The sequence below is a fragment of the Mus pahari genome, chromosome 6, assembly GCF_900095145.1.
Source record: "Mus pahari chromosome 6, PAHARI_EIJ_v1.1, whole genome shotgun sequence".
Classification (NCBI taxonomy): domain Eukaryota; kingdom Metazoa; phylum Chordata; class Mammalia; order Rodentia; family Muridae; genus Mus; species Mus pahari.
Genome location: NC_034595.1, coordinates 53,494,935 through 53,516,547, shown reverse-complemented (window position 1 = coordinate 53,516,547; position 21,613 = coordinate 53,494,935). Strand labels below are relative to the sequence as shown.

The window sequence follows — 21,613 nt, the reverse complement described above, 5'->3', positions numbered from 1 at the left end:
ATTATCCTGGATAGAGGGACACTTATGGTTTACTATGTATGTTAGCTTCACAAAAGACTGAGAGTCACTCTCACATACCCAAGCTTTCTCTTATCTTGCCAGGCCACTCCAAATCTTTTACTCTTTCTTTCCGTATTGTATTTTTTTCCAAATTTGGAGCTTTGTTTTTATGGCTTGCCTCTGACCCTCTCCAAGTTCTCCATACACCTCAAACACTGTGTTGACAAGCTGGACACAGTATCCAGGAAAAGCCTGAGCGATTTCCATGGAATGGAAGGATTACCTCATTATTACCCTTGTTATTACCCACAATGAAAACATTAGGAGGAAAAGGCTGCAGTGAATCACAGAGTAATGCGGAATAACTGTGCAGTGGTGAAACTCACTTGTATTGATGAGAAACTGATTGGAGACTCCAGGATGATCGACATCATGGATGGCAGCTGCAAAAATGGCAGCCAGGATTTCCAGGTCTGTGAAGACAGCCTGTGGGTTCAAAGGAGCCCATTAACTCCACATCCAATGTACCTGTCTCGCTCTTCAGTTTCATCTTGTTCAAGTACCACATTTTACTCTAGTTGGGAGAGGCACTGCTGATTTTTATGAAAGCTCAGGATGTTGATTGAATTAAGCCCAAGACTTTGTGTATCACCGTAAACTCTCTGATGTGAGGATGATGGCCAGAGCTCATCCCATATTGGGTCCATGGGCTGAGGGTTGGATAAGTTATTTGCACAAGGTTGATGGGGTGTGTGGATGGCTGTAGTTGGTGGCTTGGATTTATGGCAGTCCATAATGATGCTTATGTACTGCAGCCTGTGCCAGTCAAGGAAGCAAGGCATACAAGGAACATGGCAGACAGTAACCTTCATACCCAGGCAGGCTAAGTAACTAGGGGTGGAATAGGCTAAACTCTATCCTTGGGAGGTAAATGATAAAATGTTCGCCAAAGTTTATTTTATAGTGAGGTCACAGGCTGTCATATATTTAGTAATTCATCTGCATGCCCATTGCATGTTGACTGTAGGCTACAAACAAAGCCTAATGTCATATTGCTTCGCTCCTTCACCCTGTCATGAAGACATCCCTCTTTGTCCTCTTCCTTCCCCATGTACAATGACTTCAATCTTGTTCTTGTTAGGCACACAATGCTGCTGGCTCTTTAGCCTCTTTGAAGACATAACTCTTCTGTTCATTCAAATGTTAACTGTCCTTCTACCTCTTCCCTGAAAGACCAACGCTATTGCATATCCAGCATTCTCTCCTCCCTTTTTCTAAGTCTGTAACACTCAGTCAATTTAGAGTCAAACAATAGTTATGTACAACACTAGGTGAATAGTGCTCCCTGACTTCATGAATGTAAATACTGGTTTTTCCATTAGGGGGATTAAACACCCTTACCTCCATCTCACATTAGCAAGTTGTCTCAGATTATAAGAAGGTCAAGCAAACAGTTTAGTCTTTCTCCAACTCCCAAACTGGGTCTGCCAAGGTGGTTGGATAAGGCATGGCAGGTCTTTTCCTGCAGCAGGCAGTACATTTTGGATGTACCTAGTTACTCATTACTGCCATCTGCCCAGAGGTGGCATGGCTGGGCACATTACTAATTACAGTAGCTCATAAGAAAGCTTGAACTACAAGGGAAAGAGTCATAGCCATCTCCACAGAGGTTTTAGGGAGCAGTTTTTCTTAACTTCTGTCTGCTTTTGATTTTCAGTTACTACTTTTGAATTCCTAGGAAAATAAGTCTATAGATGTATATCCCTAATAGAGACTATACAGAACATTTCATGTAAAATATACATTATATTCTCCTCAGGGCCTGGAATGAGTACATATTGGGGCAATTCAGATGATTACATACAGTATATATGTACTGTATGACAGACACTAAAGAAGATGCCTTGAGATACAGTGTATCCCTTACTAGGAATATGATGAAAATAAATCATGGGTCTAATTCATTGTCTCATAATTAAATAACTTTCAGATGGCAAAGATGAAAAAAGGAACAATACACTGATACTGGAAGATGAGGAAAGCAGAAGTGTTATCTATTTTCCTAAGCGACCCAAATTGCTGAATGCCATAGCTACCAAAGAAGTAGTTCTAGTACCCAGGGTCATTCAAGTGCATCATTTTTATAAAGGTATTGTGCATTTATGATACTTTTAAAAAACTAGGATGGGTGGGTATGCGAAACAGACCATAACTACTCACATCCAGTGCTGGCGTAGAAAGGAGAACGTGAGTTGACTGGGCCACGTCAGCAGCATGCAGGCTGTTGTGATAGGCCACATCAGAATGGTAATGGTCTTCTAAAGTCATCATGTAGGTTACAAAGGTGTCGGATGAGATTTTAAACGTCTTCAGAAGGTCTCTTTCCTATGCAGGAAAATGGATTCAGGTATGAATAAGTGGATGTCCAAACTAGAGAAAAGGTTGTCATAAAAGTAACATGGAGTATAAAATATAAAGAGCTCTGTTCCCAGATAATCGGTGTTTGCTCCATCTGTCTCACCTGGAATATGGCATACATGATGCATGTAAGGGGCCGATTATGTGAGTACCCAGCCACATTGAAGATGTTAAGGCCCCATTTGTTCAGGTCTTCCAGCTCCTGCAAATCAAAATGAGAGGCATTTAAGAATAATAGTTCTTTTTTAATGTTGTAAGATATTTTATAAGATTTTATTTGGAAGAAATTAGCTACCAAGTCTTTCATGCATTTGTTTAGAGTTCTGTTTGTATAAGAATCTGAGAATGGTGGGCTGGCTGAATATCCTCTTTGTGATAACTACAGGTTTCTACATATTCCTTTGTTAAGAAATACCCATGTGGGCTGGTGAGATGGCTCAGTGGGTAAGAGCACCCGACTGCTCTTCCGAAGGTCTGGAGTTCAAATCCCAGCAACCACATGGTGGCTCACAACCATCTGTAACAAGATCTGATGCCTTCTTCTGGAGTGTCTGAAGACAGCTACAGTGTACTTATATATAATAAATAAATAAATCTCTAAAAAACAAAACAAAAAAACAACTCAATATCAATGGTTCCTTTTTTCAATGGAAAAAAAGTTAAAGCAAGCCCAAGTTCTAGTCCAGAAACATTTGCAGTCAGGGCGTGAAGCATTAAGGTGATGGTATTTAAATTTCCGGAGGTATTAGCTACTCATTATATAGAGTCTGTTCTTGTCTGCAGCATGTATAATCAGTGCTTAAATGATAATATATATATAAATTTATATATATATATAAAGAAACACCCATGTATGTTTGCATTTAAAACTTGAGTTGTTGATCTATACTTGACAACACCCCATCTTCATCTACCTTCAAAGGCAGGTCAAATGTACACAGGCTTCTAGAAGGTCCTGTTCCCTGTATCTCCCTTGCTACATCAGCAACAGCAGAGGAAACTCCCTAGCCTTTTCTCATTATCCCTGAAGTCAAATCAGGGGGACTCAGCTGCCAGAGGAGTGAGTAGAACTCAATCCTAACTCAGTATTAATAGGTCATGAAGACTGCCTGATATGGGTTATAGCTTAGAGTTGATGGACCACCCACAGACATGGAAGGAATATCATTTAGACCTTTGCTATGGTATTATTCCAAAAATGATCTGCTGAGGGGAGTAACTTATTTCAATTTGAATAACTGGCCAGAGGCTTGGCTTAATGTTTAATCAACTTTTCTCTGATGGCCGTTTTCAGAAGACCTCATGGAAGAATTTTTCCAAGGAAGCTCACTCCATCCTTTGACCAGGCTGCAAGAAACTTAGCAGCCAGTGTCTGTGCAGCCTCCTACAGGAGTAATGGACATTTTCCGTCCCTTCCTCCACTACTGGGTTTGGGCTTAGTGGTCTGCATTGTCACAGGCTCTTCATGTTATCCCTAGCCCTGCCAATCATGGCAGACTTTCTCCCTGGTGCCCAGAATACTTTCCCTCTTTGTCCTCTGGGCTAATGCAGCCCAGCCTGCCAGCTTTCTCTGTATCCTCCCCAGCGGGATGTTCTGCCCACAAAGAACTCTGTGTTACTGAGTCTGAGCCTATATTCAGGACAAAGGAACAGTCTTTCGGTATAGAAGAACTTTGGTCAGGTGCTCCAGCAGTTAGCAAAGAGGCTACATCAGCTTCTGTATCATAAAACTCATTGGCAAAGGATATGGGATCCCTCTTCTTCTATAAATGTTGGATGGTGTGTGTGTGTGTGTGTGTGTGTGTGTGTGTGTCCATGTGTGCACCTCTGTGTGTGTGTGTGTGTGTGTGTGTGTGTGTTCCTGGGTGTCCCTGGGTGTGAGCGTATGCATGTGTGAGTGTGTGTGTGTGTGTGTATGTATGAGAGTCTGTGTGTGTATGTGCACGTGTGAGTGTGTGTATGTACGTGTGTGTGAATGTGTGCGAGTATGCAGCGGAGAGCTACACACACATGTGCCCAGCTCATGCTCACCTTGGCTAGGTGATCCTCATTTTCTGTGTTGACTCCGAAGCGTGAGATGCTTGTGTTGTTCAGACTTGAGCTGTGCATCAGTTTCTTCACGCCACTTATCTGGGTCATGAGCTGCTGTTTCTTCTTCTTCTCCCTGTCCTTCTGTGTGGGAGATGGGATTTCCACATCGTTCTGCTTGTCTGCAACAGAACAGTGAACATGCTTTTGAGCACCTATGTGCCAGTGTGCATGCAATAGCATTCAGAACAACTTGAACCCTGTGTAATGGGGTTGAAATTTCGTAAAGAACCCTTGTAGCATGGCCTCACTTGACCTGCAGATGGGACTGTGAAGCAGGTGGGAGACACATGAGTTGTTCCATGGTACTGCCAAAGTAAACTGAGGTCCAGAGGAACAAGTGACATAAATAAGAAGTGGCAGAGATCAGACCCAAACCCCATCTTCTATGTTCAGTGTAACCAGAGTTACAATCACATTTTCAATGTGGAGTACCAATATTTATATAAAAAGATTTTGTTAAAGTGAGTGACATATTTTTGTGTATAAAATGTTCATTAGTGCCGGGCGTGGTGGCGCACGCCTTTAATCCCAGCACTCGGGAGGCAGAGGCAGGCGGATTTTTGAGTTCGAGCCCAGCCTGGTCTACAAAGTGAGTTCCAGGACAGCCGGGGCTACACAGAGAAACCCTGTCTCGAAAAAAAAAAAATGTTCATTAGTGAACATAGTGGCGTGGATGGGTTTGTGGTTCTGTACTGGGGAGGCAGAGGCAGAAGGACAAGGATCCACAGACCTAAATAATGAATTTGAGGCTAGCCTAGGCTACATGGGACTCAGCTTAAAACAAACAGCACCAAAAAATTAATTGTAAAAGACAGGCCCAGTTTAACAAAAGCTCATTTTATTATATTTTTATTACTTTTTATGTAAAAATGCATATGAATTTAATTAGGCTCAGTTTAAATAAGAATATATATGTTAGAAAAATAAATGGTTTCATAACCCTCAAATAATTCTTTTAAAGCTTTGGTTCATTACTATTTGAGGTTTTGGGGAAGGTTATAATTTGATTTTCTTCATGTTTTGTGCCTATTAATTGCTAATAAATAATAAGGCCTCTTATTCATAATAGGCATTTTAGTTCCTAATATGTTTACGGTTATTAATTATTGATAATCTCAGTTTTCTTTTAAATTTGCAAGGTAACAGCAGAGCTAGTATTAGTATAAATGAATATTTAAATGCATGTAAAATCTCTCCTTATATTACTATTACCTATTGACTGTCAAAAACTATATTTCCCTTTGCAGGGAATTCTGAGTGCTTGTGATAGTGTATGACCTCTGTCTTGCTACAGGGACACCTGTAGGGGCACAAAGGTAGTGATTGGTTCCATTGCTGACCCAATCCTTCCTTGGACTAAGTGATACCCATAGCTGAAATAGTTAATGCGGCTCTCAGAAGTGCCCACATTTTTCTTTGCTTGTCACAGTGAAAATCAGTATAGCAGCAGTCTCCCCATTTGAGAATGGCTTGCATCCAGATGACATGCTGGGACAGGACTGACTTGCTTTCAGACTCCTGCAGATGATGGCATACCCATGTGTCCTCCTGGGGGACATCTGCCTGCTCACAAGCCCTGGGGACATTCAGTCAAAGCAAAGCAAGCACAGCAAGATAGGACCAGCTTCATGCTCAGCCTACCTACCACCTGGCTGCTGGGGGAGCCAGCAGCCCTGAAAGGCCTGGAGGAGCTAGCTCACAAGTCTATAACTTTTGATTAGAGAATTTTAGTCCCTTCAATTAATTTAGAGGTTTTGAAAGTATTTGGTGTCAAATGGCACTGAGAAAATTAAAACAATCCACAAATGTATGGGCCACACCCAAATCAATCAATCAATCTATCTATCTATCTATCTATCTATCTATCTATCTATCTATCTATCTAAATTTCCCTTGCTGTCTGGATGATCAGAACTAGATTTGGGAACAAATAACAATCCCACACTCATTTCTCAGATGAAGTCAGCAATTTGCCCAAACTCAAAGGACGACCTAGTTAACAGATATTTATTCTGCAATTACTTTGTACATAGCAATTTAATAGCCCAGAGCCCAGGCCTTAGGGTTCCTGTTAAAAATCTTTTTCCAGTCTCTGGTGTGGAAAGTATATGTTATTTTACTTTTGAAGCTCCCTTTTTTTCCCCTGTCACTCCATGGCTAATAACGACCACTTTCTGCGAGAATGAAAGCCTGTGCTTTTCCCAACTACCGTTCTTCCCATTTGGTTTAAAACGTTGTTGGATTCCTCAATGCCTCTGCAGATTTAAGCATCTCTGGTGGGAACAGCAGCTCTTCTGGTTTGGGTTAATTAAAGGTTCCCTGCACCAGTGAGTAACTGAGCAGAACAACTGTTGTGCCTGGAACACGGCAATGAAGAAGCGCATTATCTGCCGAGGTACCAGTGACATTCATGGGTGTTCCCCTACGTCATCACTGGCCCGAGCGCAAGGCTTCCCTACTTGGAATTTTCTCTGGTAAGCAATTAGTCAGATTCCTATGGAAACAGCCTGAACCACAGACTCAAAAAAAAAAAAAAACCCGCAGCGGATTAGCATTTCTAGTTGTCAGAATATGGTGGAGACACCATGGGCTACTTCAAAGCAAGCATGTAAACAAGCAAAAAAACACATATGAGAACTGGCCTTAAACTCTGTTAGTGGTACAATTTGAAGGGTTTTGCTTGCTAGGTCCTGTGAGCATGACAATTCTAAGTCTCCTTCCCTCAAACCTTAAAACGTCTAGCTTTCGAGGTAGGATGCTGAGTATATTTAAAAAGAAAATTTTCTTTACCTGTAAAACTACTGAGTAGCTTTCAATGTAACACTTTAAAAGCTTGTTTTATATCCGTGGCCTGCTCCTACACCCTTTTTACTTCTCCTGACATTAGGTGCGCCAAAGTCCACTTTTCCCAGCAACATGAAATCCACTGTCATATCATAGCATTAGCAAGGGCCTAGGCTGGCCCACGGTTTGCCGCCTGGCTCTCTGTGTCCTGCATAAACATTGTCCTTTCAGATGGGAAAACCCACAAGTTTCACAGATGACTGGGTGAGGAGGTACCCTTTCTTTCTCTTGGGCAGGTTCTAACACTCTCCCACTCTTGCCGAGATAATGTCTTCTCCATGTGTTCTGCAATGATTGTTATTTTCAGAACAAAGCCTTTTATATACCAAGAAATTATTAACCCTTCCTTTGTATTTCCAACCATCCTGATTTCTACAGAAAAAAAAAAATCCCAAATAGTATCCACATCACACCCTTAGAGGGGATCCTATTCTTCATGCTTTCATGAATTTCGATAAAGGATGGTATCTGGTATTTATTTCTAAAAGTCTAATGAGTTAATAGTTCTGGCTCAGAAAAATATTAGTCAAGTGACTTTAGATTGGTTATTCCTTCATTCTTCACAACTTCAGTTCTGTTTCCTGTATAATGAGGAAATTGTGTCATGAGGCCCTTAAAATCCACTACAGATATGACAGTTTATGAGGAGGCCTCAAGGTTCTCCAGGGACAGCCCCTCTCCCACAAGACAGAGCTAAGAGTCCCCTGCTCTGCATTTGTATTTCAGAAGCAAGCTTTGATTGTCTGTACAAATTGCAAGGCTGATGCTCATTACAGGGGGGTCAAGTGTGTCTCAGGGAAGCTGCTGAGTAATTGTGCCCATGAAAGACTCACAGAATGTCAGAGTTGAAGGAGCCGAAGGGTTGCATCTCTCCCCGGGTTCCCATATTTCAAATGAAGCACATGGTGCCTCTTGTGTGTCTGCATCCTTTTTTTTTTTTTTTTTTTCTGTGTTTAAGAACCTTCCCCTTTGCCCACCTAGCCATGTACACATTCAAGGGCATATACACACACCTATACACACACCATCCTTCTAATACTAACACTGAGGGAAGTTAGTGCTTGCTTCACTCCTGTGGTCAGTGTCAAATGTCCTGAAAACAGTTCCCAGCTTAGGAAAAATAATTGAATGTTTCATGAGATAGTGTGAGGAAGAGTCCTGTGTTCAGAGATAATGGGGAAAGCCAAGAGAAGAAAAGGATGGGTGATAATGCGTTCTCTTTGTTTATATTCCAGCCACCACTGGACCAGAGTATGTGTAAAAATTCCTCTCCTTTGTTCTCTGGGAAACATTGTTGCAACTGCAGCTGGGAACAGCAGGTGCTGGAGGACACCCACACATGGCAAGAGCCGGTAGGATGGTCTCTGCGTGCTAATCTGCAGTTTGCTGATCTGCTGGAAGGACTGAGGGCTGCACAGTAAAGCTGTACTGAGCACCACTGCATGGGCAGCTGCTGAGAAAGCCGGTTGATATCCTGTTAGGAGGAACTAACTGCTTTAAAGAAAAAGATAGATTTTTTAAACAGAGCTGTAGGCAGACTGTAGCTCCATAAGACATCAAGGCAAATGCTCATTTACTAAGGGGCTGTGCCAAAAAGAAAGCTGGGATACTCAGCTGGAAAAATGGGTCACTTCCTTGGGGGGAAAAATACGGAGCTATGTAAGCAAGGATACCGCAAAGCGAGAAGCATTCAAATGTCAGGGCTTCCCATGCATTTTGAGGTACAGATATACCAATATTGCAGGCCTCATTAAAACAGGCAGAATAGGTTCATGATACAAAAGTTCCCCTTAAGAAAATTTAAGAAATTCCTAAGAGTCAAACAAGACCCTGGGAGTAATTGAGGACCACCCCTGCAAACCTATGGCCAGTGCTCTGTGTTAAGTTCCGTCCACATAACTGCAGAGAGCAGTAAAAATCAGAATGAGGAGACAATGGTACAGCTTAGAGAAAACAAGGTCTCTCAGACATCAACCCTTCCCCCTACACTCATACATTCATCCTTAAGAAATAACCCACCAAAGCGACAGTCAAATTATTTCCAGAATATGCTCTCCTGGACTCTGCATGTAGAGGTGGCATGACCCTTACGAACCACCTAAAAGGAAAGCTTTTGTCTTAAAGCCCAGTTACTAGGAGAATTTTTTTTTTTAAGAGATGCTGGTGTTGCTGGGTAGGGTATCAGACCTTCAGCTGCTCTGAAGGTCCCTGCAGGACCGGGGCAATAATAAGAAACCATAGAAGTGCAAGCAGCCCACCATAGCCTGAGATTTAGAGGGTATTTTCATTTCAGAAATATTATCTTCTTGCTTATTGTTTTCCTATAGAGAATGGCTTTAGCTCTTATCTTGAATGGATTTTTTTCTGCCTTTAACCTCACTCCAAATTCACAGGGGTGCCCTTGGTAGGCGGTAAAAATTCACCCTGCAGAAGCTCAGGGCGTTTTCCTGTTACCATCTTACCTAAGAACGTGTTTGAAATGTACTCAGACACCTGGTTCCCTGATCTGCTCATCTCTGAGAGGTGTGTCAGCTCCCGGTTCAGCATCCTTTTGAACTGTTTATAAAGAAAAGAAAATGCATTAAGTGTCTAGGAAAGAGCAAAAGATTGCCATACTTCCAACTTCACTTTCTAGGAACCAAGAGACTGTATCACCAGCCAATGTCATTAGGTAATGAGGGCTACAATAGAAATCACAATGTCCCCTCAATTTGAAATCATCCCAATGTCATTGTAGAAAAAAAAAATAGTTGTTAAAATCTCTTAAAATAGTTTTCTGGTTGATTTTGAAGTGGCAAACTCAGGAAAAGAAATTTTAATAAAGGCCAAAATAATGTCACTTGAATTAGGAAAACTGGGAATATTCCCAAAAATATAGTTTGACGTGATAACGCATTCAGTGAAAACAGATTAAGTGAAAAGTTTAAGAAAAAATGAAAAGAAGAGCAGAAAGCATTCTTTTAAAACAGAGTTGAGAAGAACCAGAATTGAAACACATTACAGTACATTAAAATACAAAGCAAGATAACATGTCTTATTTCATTTTAAAAAGCACCTGTGGGCTAAACGTATATACCAATTAAACCACTGCTCATGCCGTCCACTCCATGAAATACAGACGGACATAAAAAACGACCACATTCTATCAGAGACACAGAACACAATCAGATTGACCCACCTTGATATAACCCCAAGAAACAGATAATAAATAGTTTGCCTCAGGCATTTTGGAAGGTCTTCTTGCCACAATCCACAAATCCCTTTGAAAGAATTCAATTCTAAGAGAGAAGTCTCCCAGGGGATCAGGAAACCTCTGCAGTTCCAGTTGGTTAAAGAACCAAAACTTAGAAAAGACAAAGCCTTCCAGATGGGTGGTACTTCCTAATCCACAGCGAGCCCATCTTCATTCACACCCCATCCTCGCAAGAAGCCTATGCGTGCGCTCCCTCCCTGCTTATTTCCAGGCAGAAGAGAGTAATGAAACCCGGAATTGTAAGAAGGAGGAGCAAGAGCCTGTCCAAATGTATTCAGCTGGCCGGCTTGAAGCACTTCTTCAGTTAGGAACAGTCCTGGTGCCCGGAGGGGTTTCCACCCTAGAAGAGTCCAACTCTGCCAGGGCGCGGGGAATCTCTTTCCCCTCGGGAGCTGTCTGACTGGGAAACAGCCATCTTTTAAAAAAGAGAAGATTAAAATGGAGGAAGCCCCATGAATATTTAAGTAAACCTGAGGTCCTACCCTCCCCCGTTCCAGCTAGGTGTTCTTTAACCCTCTCTTCCTCCGCAGACAGCCCTCGGCGGATGCAGCCTGACACAGCAGCACTCCGCTCTTCTAATTGCTTCCAAGTGATGGTGCATTTGATTAATTGATGCCGAGCTTTTTTTAATTTTTTTTTTTATTGGAAAAGGTTAGAACTGTAGCTGCTTTCTGACTTGGCTTCCAGGATAGGAGAATTTCTTTTAGACCAGCTTTTGGAACATTATTTGCCCACCAACTGGGTGCTGATGCATTAGCCTCTTTTTCCCGGTGGAATGAATGGGGATGGAATTAATTTATTTGGTTCAAAAAGTACTTCATATGCAGTGTGCAATTTTCTGCACTCAGTAAGTTCATTAATATGCTTATTACATCATAGTCAGCAAATGGATTAAATTCATAACCTTTCCGTGTAGGGTCCTGAGTATGCTAGAAAATCTGAGAAAGCGTTTGCTGCATGAACAACGATTTATCTGCCGTTATGCTTATGTGATATTTTACTGCTGTTACATCTTATATTTCATGCTAGAAATGTCTCAGAGTTAAATAATTTTAGTTTCACTTTAGCGACCCAGGACATGGTGAAAATGACATTCTTTTCCTGGCTCCCCTGCCAGCCCCTTCTTGTCAGCATTACAGCGCAGGCAGTGGGATGCCTGGCCCTAGCTGACTTCATTTCTCCCCACCTCCCCTACATCCTATTTCCTAGCCTTCCTCGGAGGAGTTCCTGTGTTGCATGTTGAAGGATCAGCAAAGCACCATGGCAACAGCCTGAACTTGTAATTGGCTCTCTTTCCTGTGAGGCATTCCCTTTCCAAATGAGCATCCTGCCTCTGACAATGGCTTCACTTCAGGCATCTGAGACTCAGGTCAAACCATTGCTTCCCCAGAGAGCTCTCTTTTGAGGTGAAGCCAGGCCGAACCCGAGTCTCTGCCTGTGGGCTCACTGTACCTCACACTGTCCTCAGAGACACAACCACTGCCTTTCTGGGTATCCCTGCCTGTGTATGTGTGTATGTTTTCAAGAGTAACCTGACACCTCTGGGTCAGTTATTTCTGCTTTATAGACTACACATTGAACCTCAGGGCAATTTTGAACTCCAGGTGAATTGCATAAATTCCAAGTTATGTGTTAAGATATAACCCTGTCACTATGGCCTCTTCAAGCCATGGACTCAGCACTTACTGAAGACTGGGAAGCTGGAAAAGACAGCTTTATAAGTGCTGATTGGTCTGCTGGCCTTTCGTGAAGTAACAAACACTAAACTGAAGTAAAAATATTTTACATAAAAGCTTAGAGACGAATGATCTCGTATCTAGTCCCCCACCCAACCTCCCGCCCAAAACTTAGCCAAATATAATAGATGCAATAGCCAGGCATTTTGGTTCCTTTGGTATCTCTGAAACACTTGCAAACATCCTGGAATCCACTAGGACCATCCTACCTCAATCAAATCACTCTGTCATGTTTTCAACAAACACCAATGGGACACCTCAAATGGCCATGCAAAGCAGTTGGGGAAAAAGCAAGCAAAAGAGCAAATGAAAGTTCTCTTAGGGTTTTAATCAACTTTCAAAATTCTAGAAGAAGAGACAAATCTATTAGGACCCATTGACTAATCCTCATTTAACAGTCTGAAGAGGGTAAAGAGGACTACTTAGCGGTTTGGTTGGCTGCTCTGCTCAGGAGAGGAGAGCAGGTCAAAAATGACTCATATATGGCAAGATACTTTGTTCCTCCTCCGTCCCCCATATAACTTCTCTTTGTCGTAGGAACCTCTTGGGATTCAAGATTCTGTGTGGTAGAGGATGGTGGTTTTTAGCCATGGGGCTAAGTAAACTACACACCTTCTGTATCTTTACAGAAGGGGTCAGTGTACTCATGCAAATAAACAGAGGAATACCATCTCCCTTATTTCCATGCCTAAATGAATTCTCCTATGATCCTATTACTGAGAGCAGGCCAATGCATACCAAAAACAAAGTTTTCCAAAGTCATCCTAAGGTAACCATAAAATACACATGGCGAAGTATACAAATGGAGGTCATCCAGGATCAGAAACCAATCTAGACCTTTTAAATGTTGCTTAGCAACCACTACTGGTTTTCCTCAGCAAGGGAGGGCCCCACCACACTGACTAAGGCAATCATTGCTCTCATCAAAAAAAAAAAAAAAAATTTATGAAGGGCCCACTTGTTTGGGGGCTCTGAAAGACTAAGAAAGGCAGATATGGCCTTCTAACAAGACAAAGTCTGATTAGCAAAGGTAGGGCTAGCCCTGGTGCCTGGACAAGCCAAGACTGGAATTGATATGTTAAGGTGCCAGCTGGTGGACAGTGGAGGAACTCAGGATAGATGGGTTTTCAGTATCTGAATCTGGCAAGTTATAAGTAGCCATGACACAGCAATCAAGCCTCAGTATTGATTATCAGTCTTTAGAGCTGGCCTTGTGACATCACCCCATCTTTCTCCTGTGAAACAGGAATAAGACACAGGACTTCCAACCCACCTCTCTGCCCCAACCTCTCAAGATTGTGTGGTAGATTCTAGGGCAGCCTCCTACAGTTTGGGCACAGTATTTACTAGCAACTAGCTCCTCTCGGAAAATAAAACTCTTTCTGTACTGCTGAGGTAAGCAGAGAGGGAACTGGAGATGCTTCTGTGTGCAAGAATAAACCACTGGCTAAGGAGACACATATCAGTCGTAACTCAGACCTCCACAGCCTGAGACTCTTGGAGCCTTCCTGTCGACTTACCCAGTTAGTTGTCTCAATATGAAGGTAAAATGGATCCAGAGTGAAACCATGGCCCAAGGACTTGTGGGGTTGGAAGGGAATGGATTTATTTACTTCATCAAATGCAGTGGAGAATCCACAAATTGGAAGGTGCTATTTCAAAGATAAATGAGTTCCCGTGTCTCCTGTACACATATCCTATTTTTCTTTAATAATCTGTCCTCACAAGAAAGCCCTGTTAGAGTCTACCTAGAAATAATGTCCCCAGAGGAAATGGCCAAATTCCCTTTTCAACACAGACAAACAAAGTTTGTGAATGAACCCTTAGAACACAAACTTCCCCACACCTCCCTAAAGCTGGGTCTGTCCAACACTAGATCTACAAGCACTACTGAGAAATTACATTTAGGCTTTAGAAAGAGAAGAGTTATTACTTTAAAATGACTTAATACCACTTTTCTAGAATATTCTTTCTTTTTTAAAAAAAATCATCTGTGATTTTTTTTAAATTTAATTTTTTGTTCCAAGTATTACAAATGATAAGAAAGGCAATGTGTGATGCTGTTTACTGTGTACCAAAACTTAACACAGACTTCTTTAAATAGTGAGAGGCTGCTTAGCAAATATTTGAAATTAAATGTTGTCAAATAAGTTCAATTTTTCTTTCAGTTTCTGAGCCACTCTTTCTAAAGTGATGAGAACATGTCCTTGCTTTCTATTCGTTCTCAAAAGATGAGCTTAAGGTTTGTGCAAAGATCTCCAGGCACTGCCCTGAGCTCTTTGTGACTTCACATAGAAGGGTGAACTGAAAGGATCCTTGGTAGCATTATGTTTCTCAGGGGAAAAAAAAAAAAAGCCAGAAGGCAGCAGGCACAAGGACTAACATCATGCTTGTGAAAAAGTTACTTTTATACTAATCTGAATTTGCTAGCAGTGATTCTCTATTATTAAAAATATCATTAAAATCATTAAAAGCTTTTTAATTGAAAAGTTTTGGACTGAAAAGATACTTTTTTCTCAATGATAACCTGGTGAAATCAGTGAGAGAAAATTTTAAGGAGGGGGGGGAAGCAAGGGGGGAGGGAAGGTGCCAAAGAGAGGAAGACAGCCCTAGTCATTGCTCCTGTGGGTGGCCATCTACGTAGGAGCCCAGCTGTGAGACAGGCGCCTTATTGTGTAGGATTTTCCTGTTTTTGCAGTTTGAAACAACTGCCGAACTCATTAAAGTCACAATGACTTTTGGGGACTGACTTTTGACTCATATTTTATACTCTTGTTAGTCATAATGTTATAAGAATTCCCAAGAATCAGGAAAGCAGAGGGGCTGAAAAATCCCTCTTGAGATCACGCATGAGACACTCAGGGTGACAGAGAGGGAGAGCCGGTGACCCAGGTTAGTGAGAGAGGACGAGCAATATTTGTGACCTCAGATAAAATGAGTTGACTTCTTGGTCTCTGTTTCTTTAGTTGAGTGAGATGGCTGATTTTAAAGTCCCTAGCTTTTTATTTTTATTTTTTTTAATCTGAATTTAAAATAAAACAGGAGAAAAATTCTGGAGCAAGGCTATGGTGTAGTTCTTTAAAACGCTTCTGTGAAACTCAGTTTCCACTGTTCCTAATAGCTCAGGCACTGTGCTGCTTCCCATTGCTTTAAAACACCGAGCCCTGTTTCTTTAACGACATGTTTGTCTTATTTGAAAGGCAAGTGGAATAGCACTGGGTGAATTAATAACTGAGTGCAAGAAGGAGCCCATGGCCATGCCCCCTTTGCCAGAGTAGCTGAGCCAGAGAACACAGTCCGAGGGGGTGGGGTGGGGAGAGGGGGGAAGTGTTGTGCTTGCCAACAGGTTCTACTGGGAGCAAATTCTGGCTTGGGGGTGGGGGGCACAAGGTTAGGTAATATTCATCACTCCAGGGCCACACTAGAGACTCTCTTCTGCAATGGCTTGAGGATGGAGTCATTTCTCTTCCTCTATGCCCAGGGACGCAGTGATATGAGGTAGCAAGTGTGAATCTTGTCATCACAATTTTGCAACAAAGGGCTGTCATTTCTGATGAACAAAGCCAGTTCTGTTCACCAGCCTGAAGATGAGTGTTTGCTCAGGTGACATATGAAAGGCCAAGTAGGGACAACGCATTAGAGCATGCATGCAGAGAACTGGAAAGGGAGAAAGGGAGGGGTGCAGTATACAGCTGTTTTGCACTGTGACACTAGGCTTTATGTAGCTCTCCAAATCTTTAGGTGTTTCTCCATACTTAGTCCCTTCACTCTCCAAGGATTTTTCTTTTTACAGTTTCTGAAATCTTTTTGAGAGAAAATATGACACACATTATTTGAATGCTGAGAAGTGACCCTTCCTAACCTTGCAGTAATTCCCATAAGAACCTTTACAGAAACTTCTCATGACCCACATTTCCTTCTAAATTGCTACAGTGACATGATTAAATAGACAAAAAAAAAAAAAAAAAAAAAAAAAAAAAAACCTGCAAATATTTCTCAGAGTTAACACAGTCACAGCATTTTATACAATATACTATTTCTAAATTATGTATGATGTTTATTATATTATATGATGCATTATATATATTTATGCTTCCACTACAAAGAATTGCTAGGTTTGATGGATAAAAAACAAAGATGCTCTTTTAAACATAAAACTCTTTTAAGTATATGTATAGTTCAGATATTACATATCACACATTTATTTATATATAAATATAAGTTATATATTTGTTTTCAGGATGAAAGCCTATGCAAACTTTTAGCTAATTAAAAATAGCCAAATTTTAGTTCTTAGATAAAGATCTTTCCTTCTTTTGAGAAATGAAAGACAACTAACCACTCTTGGAACATTTACATTCCGCCTTCTTGCTTTTAATCTCTAAGGATATTTTGCCATATTTTGTGTGCTGACCTAACAGTGAAATATATCTAACCTCCTTAATCAACAGATGACCAAAATCATTGCAGGAACTGGAAAAAAGAATTAAGGAATCCAGGTTTAGTATTGAGTTACTCTTCTACGCCCCCAAGGTCATAAAATTTTTCATATTGATTCTAAAGTTGGTGACTAAAACCTTTTTAAAAATGTTTCTCAGCTAGAAACCCTACATCTTATAATATTTCTTAAAAAAATAGAAACATTGAATCAGATGCATGGATCATTAAGTCTTGAATCCTCTCCAATGGAAAACAAAATCAATGGTTGGCGACCTCCAGCTCCCTGGAGACAGCTACGCAGAATAAGGAGAAAATCACCGAAACATTCTTAGTCCATAAATATGAGTCATGGCAGACATCTGACCACTGAACTACAGCCGAAGACCCTGGTTTTTTAAGATAGGGTTTTGCAATGTTGCCTAGGAAGTTCTTGCCTCTACCTCATAAACTCAAGGCTTGTGTGTACCACCACACCTGACAGTACAGTTCCTTTTAAGAATGAATTCCCACTTTCGGACTCCAAAATTGCTTGAGTTATTGTAAATCCCCCTTTCTTAAAATGTCTACTATTTCTGTGGCTATGCAAATCTGCCATAACTTATTTTTGAGATTACTCCCCTACTTTCCTGAAGGTTACCATAGAGCCTATAATGTGTTTGATATTAGTTATATTGTTTTCAGCTAGTGTTTCTTCTATAGCCCCTAACATATGAGACATGGGTGGTTTCAAAGCTGCTTTAAGAATCACTTCTTTTGAATTAACGTGTCTCAGGGCTGGGACAGCCCGATAGTCTGTCACGTTTCGAGGTCAACCCTGGGACCTATTAAGGTCATTGAAACCCTGAGCTATACAGGTTTATCCTTTTCTCTCCTGGAAGCATGTATCTTGTCCCTTTTAGTATTCTGGCATGCTTCATGTTGGACTATACACATCCAAATTGAGAAAAATATGCCACAAATTGAAGGTTGGACATATTTGTAAACTCTAAAGGATGAAAACACATGTCTTGGATAATTTGTATCCCATTAGAAGAGATAGCTATATATTCTGTATATTGTTCTCCTGTGGTAGCGGCCATACTTTAGACCAGATGAATTCACACTTTCACCACGATGTATTCCTAAGATGTACAGCTCTGTTGGGATATAGAGACAATGTCAGATGGACAATGGACATCTAACTTTTACAAGAAAAAGAGGGAATATTCATTTTAGGCTGCCCTGCTAGTGGACTTCAATAGCAGCGAGGAAACCCAATCAGAGAAGTTGGTCGCCTCTGTAACACAGATATAGAGATAGTTGAGTGCTGTCATCCGGAAATAAACTCTTAAGCTCTAGCCTAGTCTAGGAACCTGCACGTTATTGAGCCCGCGAGAGACCAAGGATTTCCACCTTTAAAGTGGGATGGCGAGGAAAGACGCATGTCTGTGACCTCGTGGGCGCTCTAAGCCGTGGAATTCATGCTTGAAGCTAGGTTTTATTTCTGATTTTAATCTCAGGCTTTGGGTTCACAGCTTCATGGAAGTTTCTTGTGGTTCTTCAGCAACTAGACTTTTTTTGTTATTGAGAGTAGCTTGCACAACTAACTGCAAAATTCCCACAATATGCGTGATGCGGTGCCATGTCATGCAGGTCACATGACTCACGAGCAGCTAGCTACCCATACAGGTGCAGGCTTGCTCACTGACATTTAGAGAATTTATCAGCCTAAGGAGTGTAAACCAGAATTGCCAGAAAGATAAATGAAGCGTTAATTTTCTTATTTATTATGAAAACCATAACTAGAAATGGACTTATATTGAGGCTATAGCATTTTTAAAAATCTGTTTGGAAAAGTCAGGATTTTAGTAAGAGTATGGATCGATGCTTCTTTAATTTAGGCAATATCTTCTAATTAAGATACTTCAGAATTCTCCAGGTATTGACCAAAGATTGGCATAACCACAGACTGCCTGCCTGACATAAGGATATCTGTGCTGTGTATGCATTTGCTCAGATTTGTAGATAGAGCATAAGTCAATCTAGTTACATATGAATTAGTTGACTATGCTACTGGAGTACGAATATACTACTGGCATCAATAAAATGCCAGCGTGAAGATTATAGTCCAATAACGGCAAAGCAGCCTGGTGCCATGCAGCAGACAGACAGTGTTGACTGACACACCACTGCCCAAGATACAAGGAGTGTGAAACCGTGGCCATCACGAGGCTCCGAAGGCTTAGCTTCCTGTCCAGATGGGTGCAGTCCATTTGAGAGAATGGTAAACCAAATAGTGCCGGACTCACCAGGCAGCTTCCAAATCACCCACAGCAAGCTGCCCATTTCTGCTCACAGGAAAGGTACATTTACACATCCCCACACACCACATCTCACATTGACTGCTGCACTCTGGCACCCCAGTTCTCAGAGTATATAAGCCTTAAGAGAAGAGATGGGCTTTGGAAACCTAAGCTGCCCTGTAGCCAGTGTTCCCTGAGGTGGATTCAGAGTTTTCTGGCCATCACAGTTCTAAGTCATGAGATCAGATATGAAAAGCATGGAAGAAAAGAGCGAAGCCTATTTTCTGAGTTACTCCTATCAAATGTCTACATGGGAAGGACTCAGGCTTTATTCATGCTAACCAAATACATTTACCATACTGAAAAAAAAAAAAAAGATGCTCTATTTCTCCCCAGGGGTTCATCCCCTTTGGCCAGGTGGTTCCCTTTTAGCATCTTGGTTTTCTGTGTCGAGGGCTTTCAGTGGGTTGGGGAGATGGCTCAGTGTATAGACTGCTTTCTGTCCAAACCTGAGGACCTGACTTTGGAATCCTTGCAGAAAGGCCTGGCGTGGCAGTGCAAGTGTGGCTCTAGTGTGGTTTGAGGGGAAAGGTGTAGGGGGGAAACCCTGGGATTTATCGACTAGCCATTCAAGCCAAAGTAGCTTGCCACTTTGGCTCAATGAGAGACCGTGTGTGTGTGTGTGTGTGTGTGTGTGTGTGTGTGTGTGTGTGTGTGTGTTTAAAAAATACAAAAGTAAAAAACATATGGTGTAAACAATAAAGGAAGTCATTTGGTATTGCCCTCCAGACTCCACGTGCACACTCACTACTGAGCACACCCAGATATACCAAGGTACACAGACCCTACACACCCTCTGGAAGTTTCCTTGAAAAGCAACATAAGGCCTTTTCAGTTTGAAATTTTACTCTGTTAGTCATATTACATACCACTAGACAATACACCTATCCAGATTTTAATCATATAAAAGTATTTTAATCATATAAAATATTACAAAAACATCTTTAACGAGTTAAAAAAAAACACAAATTCTCAGAAATTAAATGAGTCCGATTATTAAACATTTAAAATATAATACTGGTAGTCCCTGTTGAAACAGTCTCAAGGACACAGCCATGTAATGCTAAGAAAGAGGAGAATAAGCTTTGTGCAAGCAGATCCTGAGTATTAAAACACAGCAGGGAAAAAGTCAGTGGTACATATCCTGTCAAGAACACAAATAATGTATTCACCTGACCGAGAAAAATATAGCCAGTGCATCCGTCACCATGGCTGTATTTCATTCATCTGGGTCAGAGAGGAGCCAGCAATAGTCATCACAGTGGGCAGAGAAGGCCTTGTAGCTGGCAGAGCACAGGGCTCTTTAGTGGCGTGTCAGGCCTGTTAAGTTTCAGACTACAAGTTAACCAGCTTATCCAGAGTAGAGGCCTTACCCTTTACTAGCGAACTATCAGAAGGTTCCTAGCTCCACAGAGTCAAGTGGACATGTGAAACAACACTGGAAACATATCAAATCCCAGGTCTCTCAAAGGCTAGCTGCGATGTTAACTGACAGGATGGTAAGAGGCTGGTCTGCAGAAATATAGGCAAGACTGTCCATAGCAGGAGAGGTTCATATCACAGGGCCTGACTGTGTGAGAAGGGAAGGGGGCGTCCTCTGGGGAATGAAATGAGGAGAGAAGCTTACAGAATGTGCTTACTCATTCGCAAGTAATAAAGCCCTGCTGCTCTTAAGCCACCGGTTTTAACAAATTTTCTAAAACATTTTGAATAGTAAATAATAATTGCTTATTTATGCCCATTACAAAATATTTAAAGAATTTACCTCAGTATTGTAAATGTTAATAAGTAATGAACCCATCCTGAGCCACAGTGGACAGTTTACAACAAAAATAAGCCTATATTCTCTGAGTAAGAGTAATCAGACTCAAAATGCTTACGAGCATTGGCACTTTTTAATCTGGGAGCAGCTTCCAAATGAATTGAACTGAAGAAGCTCCTGTGGTTTTGGGACTAGGACTCAAGAATGGGCAACTCAAGTCGGTTACGCCAGGAGGGCTTCACATTGAGACATTCATTGGAAAGAAACATTGCGGGGCTAGAAGAGGTTAACCTGGGATTCTCACCTTGATCTCAATTTGCCGGGGCTAGTCACTCCGCTAAGGAGCTGGAAGAATCCGCAACCTGGCGACTATTTCACCAGTGTGTAAGCTCTCTCATTTGCCACCTTCAGTTCTCAACAGAGGAAAGGAAGGAATAAGGAGGGTTGCCGTAGGATTTGAAGTGAGACCTCTCTGACTTAGTGCTGTAATCTTCCCATGACCCCCTGACTCTGGAGAAGTCATGCCACAATGAAACTACTTTTCAGTGAGATTATACCTTGTATGTTTAATTTTTTTTTTGTCATATTAGATATTTAAGCTTCCCTTTGTATTGATAAGAAAATAGGCCTATTTTATAAAATGTCTCCTCGTCTGTAAAATAACTTCGAATAAACAGTATTTAATTAAATTATTTTCTTCTGAAAGTAACAGGAGCACATAAGCACA

The 21,613-nt window shown here is 41.3% G+C and overlaps 1 protein-coding gene across 5 annotated transcripts in view; it reads right to left on the bottom strand.

The window, feature by feature from the left end:
• The window catches only part of Pde4b (phosphodiesterase 4B), a 524,127-nt gene that overhangs the window by 7,186 nt on the left and 495,328 nt on the right, over positions 1-21,613 (bottom strand). For 4 of the 5 annotated variants that reach the window (XM_021199490.2, XM_021199491.2, XM_029540327.1 and 1 more), the window contains 5 exons: positions 9,816-9,909; positions 4,450-4,628; positions 2,522-2,620; positions 2,221-2,385; positions 387-486 (listed from right to left, as the gene is read on the bottom strand). In XM_021199490.2, the coding sequence (XP_021055149.1) occupies positions 387-486; positions 2,221-2,385; positions 2,522-2,620; positions 4,450-4,628; positions 9,816-9,909 (637 nt within the window). Of the gene's footprint in view, positions 1-386; positions 487-2,220; positions 2,386-2,521; positions 2,621-4,449; positions 4,629-9,815; positions 9,910-10,531; positions 11,109-21,613 lie in introns of those variants that run through there. The other variant, XM_021199492.2, reaches the window with a different exon arrangement.